This window comes from Thunnus thynnus, chromosome 1 (genome assembly GCF_963924715.1).
Source record: "Thunnus thynnus chromosome 1, fThuThy2.1, whole genome shotgun sequence".
Taxonomy (NCBI): domain Eukaryota; kingdom Metazoa; phylum Chordata; class Actinopteri; order Scombriformes; family Scombridae; genus Thunnus; species Thunnus thynnus.
This window is the reverse complement of record NC_089517.1, coordinates 18,807,063-18,815,187: the sequence shown is the minus strand read 5'-3', so window position 1 is coordinate 18,815,187 and position 8,125 is coordinate 18,807,063. Positions and strand designations below refer to the sequence as shown.

The 8,125-nt window shown below is 36.9% G+C and overlaps 1 protein-coding gene across 1 annotated transcript; it reads left to right on the top strand.

The window, feature by feature from the left end:
• The first annotated feature begins 804 nt into the window (after window positions 1-804).
• Window positions 805-7,835, top strand: tmem9b (TMEM9 domain family, member B). The gene is made up of 5 exons (XM_067588480.1): window positions 805-1,043; window positions 2,370-2,461; window positions 2,566-2,674; window positions 3,537-3,671; window positions 6,493-7,835. The coding sequence occupies exons 1-5, from the start codon at window positions 972-974 to the stop codon at window positions 6,646-6,648; spliced, it is 564 nt and encodes a 187-aa protein (XP_067444581.1). The 5' UTR covers window positions 805-971; the 3' UTR covers window positions 6,649-7,835.
• The last annotated feature ends 290 nt before the right edge of the window (window positions 7,836-8,125 follow it).

Sequence of the window (8,125 nt, the reverse complement as noted above, 5' to 3'; positions counted from 1 at the left end):
TTTTCTCTAATCTTTGATTCTTGGTGAAATATTGGATCATTTGAACATTTATTGAAATGAAACCATGTGAGAAGTTTAGAGGGAAAAATCACTATTTGGTGGAGCTGTTAACAACTCATAGACATCTGAAATGTGACCCCAACTACACACTGCTTTATGTAAGACGTCAAAAGCCAAAAAGGTTGGAAACCACTGGTTTCATCTTTAACAATGTGTTGTATTTTAAAAGCTTGTTACATTATCCATTGTGTCAAATCTTCATCTGAAAACTAACTTAAGCTGTCAAATAAATGTAGAGGAGTAGAAAGTACAATATTTCACTTTGAAATGTAGTGGAGTGGAAGTATAAAGTAGTAATAATAATACTCAAGTAAAGTACAAGTGTACTTAAGTACAATACTTAAGTAAATTTACTTTCCACCACTGGACTTTATATTATAACTCTAACTCTATCGTCCCGTGATGTTCCGCGGGCCAAAGTTTGGTTATCAGACTGTTTACCATGATGTAAACCAAAGGGTGAGTTCGTTATACTGTCTGAGGTACTATTTCGGGAATCGGGAGGGGCGGAGTGTAGCTACGCGTGTATGGGTTTACCAAATTTAACTAAAACTCATTAAAAGCAAATAATTCAGTTGTTCAACTGTACATCTTTTTTCCCGAGCTAGATTTGATGTGAAACCAAAAACCGGCAGCTAGATTGTAGGAATCTGATGTGTCACCGCCCGCCGGGACGTCACTATAATAATAATTGAGCGCATCCAACGGTCCAGTATGCGGAAACTGACCTTCATCTCCGGAAACTGCCAGTCAGCTGCTAGGAAGCTGAGGGTGTTTATCCCTGAGTTAGCTCGATGGCTAACGTCGTCAGTCGTTAGGCTGTAGCTTCTTCACATCGCTGGCGCTGTTTGTGGAAACAGTTGAACGTTTTCTTTCATTTGGAAACTGAAGATCTGAGACACACTGAGAAGATGAAGTGTGCGTTTCTGCTCCAGGTTCTGGTGCTGGCGGGTTTTGTGCCGTTCATAGAAGTGACAGCGAAGGTGAGGCTAATGCTGGCTAGGTTAGCTAGGGTTAGAGAGATAGATTAAATCTCCTCACCCAAATCTATATAATCGATGTAATAAAGTGTGTTTCAATGAGCTAAAAGACAGTTTGAGGTTGTCTCGTGACGACCAGAGAGGAAAAGTCGCAGGTGACGTCACGCTATAATAAGGACATATGACCACAAACACTCAGTTTATAGATTTTATTAGGTGTAGTTGTCTAGATACAGTATCATATAACATTGAGCATTATAATCTTTATGAAGGGAGGATTTATTGCATGTGTAGCTGCTAGTAAATCACTAACCACTTAGTTTGCATGCAGTGCAGGTTATCTACGGGTCTTAAAGCCTTAAAAAGCAAAGATTTAGGATTCCCTTTAAAAAAAAAAAAAAAAAAGGCCTCAGAAAGATCTTAAAGTCTTAAATTTCATTCACGAAGGTCTCAAATATTTTTTCCAGCCTGCCACAGGCATTAATGTTAGTTACAAAATGCTTTTTAATGTAATTTTAGCGAAACCTGGTGGTTAAAATCCCCGATTTTATTGTTCCAGACCTCTGACCTTAAATGAATTAGTTATCTTTTAATAGGTTTATATCCATCCATTCATCCATTCTTTATCTGCTGCTTATCCACATCCAGGTCATAATTATTGAGTCATTGGATACATTATTGGGAATGTTATATGTTGCCAGGAAGTAATGACAAAAATGTTAAATAAATGTAAATAAGCTGACATTTATTTCACATTGTGCTTGGTAAATAATTATAGGCCTTATAATCCCTAATGGTTTTTTATTGATATCTTTAATACTTTGAACATGAAACAGGTATTAAATTGAATTCTATGTGGTGTTAAAAATGTCTTAAAAAGTCCTTAAATTTAATTTGATGAAGCCTGCAGAAACCCTGGCAGTGTGATCTAATGACACAAAGAGTCAGATAAATTAGACATATATATGTGCAACAGAATGTACAGACGACAACAGGATTAGGTTAGATTAAGATTAGATTAACATTATTATTATTATCATCCCAGAGAGAAACTGGTTTGCAGTGTGTGCACAAAACTTAACATGCATAATAAAAGAAACATACACACTAAGAAGGCAGATATTATGGTACAATATGGCTGACAAAACAAAACAGGTTATAAATTGATGTATATTTGGTGGGAGACGTACATATTGCAGTGCCGGTGTTATAAAAGTGTGTTGTGTGTGTGTGTGTGTGTGTGAGAGAAGTGGGGTATATACGAAGAGGGAGAAGAAGAACAAAACAAATAAATGAAAATATATAACATGTACGAACGATCTCTTACAGAATTCTGAAGACATCCGCTGTAAATGCATCTGTCCACCATACAGAGACATCAAGGGTCAGATCTACAAAAATAATGTGTCTCTCAAAGACTGGTATGTAAAGTGTTGTTTCACTATGATTGCTCACTGCACACTTCCCTGAATGATATTAATTTCCTGCTTACTGGCTCACTAATGGGGTTCGTCTTCTTTTCCAGTAACTGTCTCCATGTAGTTGATCCAATGCCGGTTGACGGGAAAGATGTGGAGGCGTACTGTTTACGCTGCGAGTGTAAATATGAGGAGAGAAGCTCAGGGACCATTAAGGTAAGTTGATGAGGAAGTAAGTGCTTCAAAGAGTGAGTGATTCATGGTTACTTTTCATTCATAACCAGGGCTGCAATTAATGATTGTTTTTGTGTATTAGTGCTGAAGCAATCAGTTGATGTTGATTAAAGGATTGACAGAGAAATTATCAGCCACTGCTTTGATTATCAGTTTATCATTAAAGTCATTTTTCAAGCAAAAATACAAAAACATTCCCTCGTTCCAGCCTCATAATTGTGAGGTCTTGCAGCATTTCCTCGTCATATATGTGATAGTTAACTGAAAATATTTTGGTTGTTATTTTAACAGAACAAGCAACCTGAAGATGCTCTCTTAGGCTTTAGGGGATTACGATAAGCATTTTTCAAAATTACAATTGGTCAATTTCTTGAGAAATGAATTGTCCTATTAATTGATAATAAAAATTATTAATTACAGCTTTATTTTCATGATCAAATAATCTGTCTATTTTTAGAGATAACTTGGGTAATTGGTCTATAAAATATCAGAGATTTAAAAAAAACAAAAAAAAACAAGGTGAGGTTTTCAATTTTTTTGTTTTGTCAGAGAAATAATCCAAAATCCAAAGATCTTCAATTTTCCAAAGATATAAAACACAGCAAAGCATCTCACATCTCACGTTTGAGAAGCTGGACTGAGTGAATGTTTTGCATTTTTGCTTAATAAATGACTTAAAAAATTAATCAATTCTGAAAATTGCTGTCAAATAACCTTCTGGCAGTTGACTATTTGCTTATTTACTAACTGTTGCAGCACTACTTCACTACAATGTTTTCAATGTTTGGATTGCTTCTATGTTAAGGGGAAACCAAACTCACCTGTAATCCTTCCATATATTTAGTTCACCATCATCATGTACCTGTCCATTCTGGGCCTGCTGCTTCTCTACATGGTCTACCTGACTCTCCTAGAGCCCATGCTGAAGAGGCGTCTGTTTGGACACTCGCAGCTTATCCAAAGTGATGATGATGTTGGGGTATGTGCGACTCTTTATATCACATACTGTGTCAATAACCTCTCTTTGCATCGAACGTCACGTGTGATTAACACCATCTGGGTAAACTTTAACAAGTTTATGGGTCTCTGTGTTCATTTTCGAACCGTTGTGGGAGGCGAGGGAATTGTATAGGTGGATTTATATTATGTTAGAAAGGCATCTAATGTCCAAATTACACTTAAAATGCAACACAGATCATTTCTTAGCCCCATCTGGTTCCACCTGAACAAATGCTGCAAGCAGTCTTGTGTGGTAAAACCACAATCTAAGCAAGAAGGAGTGATTTATATTTTTAAAAAAATGCTCCCTCGTTCTATATCAGATAGATTTTTATGTGTGGGAGGGCTCGCTGGATCACTGGAGAATCCATTAGAAACCACAATCACAGGCAACAGACTGCAGCAGGGAAGCTCTTAAACCAAAGTGTGTGTGTGTGATGCAGGCAGCTCGAAGCATTTTCTCTTCACAACACAATATGTTGACTTGCTTTTGGCATTAACTGGATCGTGAAACATTGTGAAAATAAGTTCCTGTTTTCAGGATAAAGGGTTAAAAGGTACCTGGTTAATGCAGCTAGATTTCTACTGGGTTATTTATGTGAACATGGACGTGACAAAGACCACAGACAGGGAAAGCACTTTATGTCTCTGATAGTGGTACAGCGGGATTAAATCACTGTTTGTAGCTGTGTGTTGTTGTAGCCAAAGTACAAATCAAATAAAATGTGTTCTCTGATCTCCAGTTGCACCTGCATTGTCACGAGTTCCACAAAAAAGAAGTTTATCTTTTTTAGAAAGCACTAAATTAATCACTTCTAATGACCCATTATTGGTTGAAATATTTAGTAGGAAAGAAAACTAATTACTGACCAAGTTGAAGCAAACAGGTGTTTTAGAGTAATTTTACGATTACAACAAATGCAAACTATTCTTCTTCTTCTAATTTCTGATGGTAATCTTGCTGTTTGCATAGTTAGTTAGCAATTTAAGTAAAACATATCGCCATTAAAATGGTCAAATGCAAAAAAAGAGAAGTAAATTAGTTTGGTCTCCTTCGGTATGACACAGTGTTTTAGATATCGACTCCCCTTGTCCTTTGCCTGAGGGGAGAGGGGAAGTGCAGCTGCCTTGCTGAGCACTTTGTGTTTTCACTGGCAGAGTTCAGGGATGAGGAAGTCCTACATGAGAGGTTTCTCTAAAAGCTTTTTGCTGTAAAAAATGTGTCTAAACAGTCAGCACAGAATGTTTCACATGGTTGTTGTGAGTCATTTCTTACAAACTACTTAAGAGTTAGGAATGGAAAATGACAACAAAGTCAACAACCAGAAATTAGCTTAATGCAAGAGGTTGTTCTGGTAAATAAGCTCTTACTTGTAACTTTATAGAAGTTACTGTAGTTAACCTTTGTAGAGGTTACTGCTGTTTGTTTACAACTAACAAAAGATATATGATTAAGTTTTTGTTCCCTGTATTTAAAGCAGCAGAACAGAACATTTCTACTGCTGAGAGAAATGACAGTAATACTACAGTTATCTAATTGACCCAAAGTTCAGACTTAATATTTGTTGCACAGTAGCGTCCACTTAAATTGTCACTGGATCAGAACAAAGGAAGAGAGATTTGTAAGCACAGCTAATATAATCGGAAGTACTGCCGCTGCATTAATTATAGAGGAAATGGTGGGCTTGTAATGTTTAGTCAATCTTTGATCCAGAGAGGCTGTTAAGTAAAGACTAGAAAATGTTGGTCTACTTAACTCAACATGTTTGTCACAGATGCCAGTGGTGATCCTCTCGGTCCTTTATTGTTCTGAACTTTGTTTTATTATGTGGTTTTCTGATAATGACAGTAATAACAACCTTATTTTGTTGCCCTTAAAAAAACAAAAAAACAAGTTATAAAATGTTTAACAAAAACACAAAACCAGAAAATGGCCTGAATGAGAGCAAATTAAACACAACATCTTATTTTAGCAAATTACATTTAAAGTATGAATGAATCAAAAGCACAAAAAAGATTCAGAAGAAATAACAACTTAAGAAAAGGCAAGTCTATGTTGTTTTAAAAGAGATTTGATGGATGGAAGGTCAGAAATACACAACAAATACAGTCTCAAGATCCATTCTGAAATGTGCTCTCAACCATTGTCAGAAAGCTAAAACTGTGTTTATATACAATCTCCTTACACGGAGTCTCAGGCCCTGATCACACAGAGTGCGTTTTGCATGCCGCAAAATGCTGCCTTTTTTGTTGTAGCCTACAATTTAAAAAAAGAGCAGTTTGCTGCGTCTTTTTTTACATTTTTGCTTGGCAGTCCAGTCACCAGATCACCTGTCCTTAGCCTCATTGTTTTGCTGTGAAGTAAACTGACTACAGTCCTGCGGTTTTCTGTTCAGATCATGGTAACTATGGTTGGTAAAGTCATATAGCTCCAGGTATCCAGCAACAGCCACCACTAGTTTGTCGTCCATGACTGTTGTCTCCACTTCTTGTTGTCACCACCACAGACGACCCGCCTTTCAATTCATCCGATTGGATAATGGGGAAAAAATGTAAATGACATCAGGTGTTTTTCCACTCTGAGTTGAAGTTTTTGCAACTCTAATTGTTTAGGACACCCTTGCAAAGCGTCACTCTTATTGAAAACAATTACAAAAAGGCATCGCACGCTGCTAAGCGCTCCATCTGATCAAAGCCTTATAAGAGAGGCTTATTACTGACTGCTGTCAGATAAAACTATATCAGACCTTCTCAGCTGATCATATTTTTTTTTCCTGTTTGTTTTCATTGTGTGTATTCAGGACCAGCAGCCTTTTGCCAACGCTCAAAACGTCCTGTCCCGTTCACACTCTCGACCCAACATGCTGAACAAAGTGGAGCACGCCCAGCAGCGCTGGAGGAGGCAGGTCCAGGAACAGAGGAAGTCTGTGTTTGACCGCCATGTTGTTCTCAGTTAAACTGCCCTGCAAGAAAAAGTTACAGGTGGAGCAAAACAACAAAAACACTGTGACAGAGCCCTCGATTTATATCTCTTCCTTTCTCTCATTTGTGGTTTGTATCTCATTAAGTGTGACTCTGTAGACCAGAAGTCCCTGGCAGACATTTAATCAAAGCTAGGAACTGTTGCATAGTCTACAGGCGGCACAGGAGATTACAGTGAATTCATTTTTGCACAATGTTGAATGAGAAGTCTTTAAAAACATTTCCAGAAGTAGAATTTAATCTCTGCCTGCTGTCCAATTTGCAGAAGTGCCAAGTCACTGGAGAATTTGTAATGGAAATTTGATGGTAGAGACTAATAAATGCCAGATAAAAACTTTCCAAGTTCATGTTTCATAACATTCTCCATCTCTATAATCTTCTGGCCAACAGTATGAAGCTGACCAGTCTTACAATTTTACAAGCCAGCGTTTTCAGCATCAAACATGCAGATGTTTGTTGGTGACACTCCACATGGCTGGATAAATGGTCCATCCCACTTGACTGCAGTAATCATCAGTTAGCACATAGCTGGTGGGTATTTTCCACCTAACAACTAACATAATTTAGAACTACTGCTCTCACCGTTGATTTAAGGAAATCATGTAAAATAAAAATCATTCAGCTTTCTTTGAAAATGCATGTTTTATAATAAATCTTTTATAAATGTGTTTTCAATCCTCCATCCTTACCGTAACATTTACTTTCTGATAACTGGTGTGGGATCCATCATTTAATGCATTCAATGAAATTTGATATTTGAGAGTTGTTTCACTTGAACCTCGTTGCAGGTACTGATGCAATTTCTTGGTGATGTCATACAGTAGTAAACGTAGCTGTGCTATTGATCCTTAACTATTGAAGACATTTGAACTCAGTGCCCTCTTCAACTGCCTGAACAAATATAATATGTATTTCCTTTATGTTTGTAGCACGTCTGTGTGCTTGGTTTAACATCATTTCCTTTATCAAGGTCCTAAATAATATTTGTTGTCTAACAGGCAGCATTGAGTGGTGATATTCTGAGTTACAAGAAGTTTTTTTTTTTGTGTATAGCTGGGCTGGAGTGGATGAAGAATCACAGCTGAGAGTCCTTTGAAAGTGTTCTTAACTATTGTATATGTGATACCTTTAACTTTGAAATAAATTTATGTAATATTTGTGATTCTTGCATTTGTATTGTATTGAAACTTCTTTGTGCTTTACATTAGCAGCAGGACAAAGCAGCAAGCAGTGCTCACCAGCAGTTAGTACATATAAACGTACGGATTTAAAATGGTTACAATCATCAAGGATTAAATCACAAAAAAAGCCAAAAGGCAACAAACAGTATGACAATAACAACATAGTACAAATACAAACATGCCAACAATTATATACAATATATTCAAAGGTGAATTAACATGGTTTGTATCCTCTGAGCTCCCTTCGTTATGAATATTAGGTTATATATTA

Coding starts and splice junctions, on each gene's coding strand:
- tmem9b (XM_067588480.1), top strand. CDS start 972: ATGAAGTGTGCGTTTCTGCTCCAGGTTCTGGTGCTGGCGGGTTTTGTG. Junction 2,462..2,565: donor AATGTGTCTCTCAAAGACTG/GTATGTAAAGTG, acceptor CTTCTTTTCCAG/TAACTGTCTCCATGTAGTTG. Junction 3,672..6,492: donor AAAGTGATGATGATGTTGGG/GTATGTGCGACT, acceptor GTGTGTATTCAG/GACCAGCAGCCTTTTGCCAA.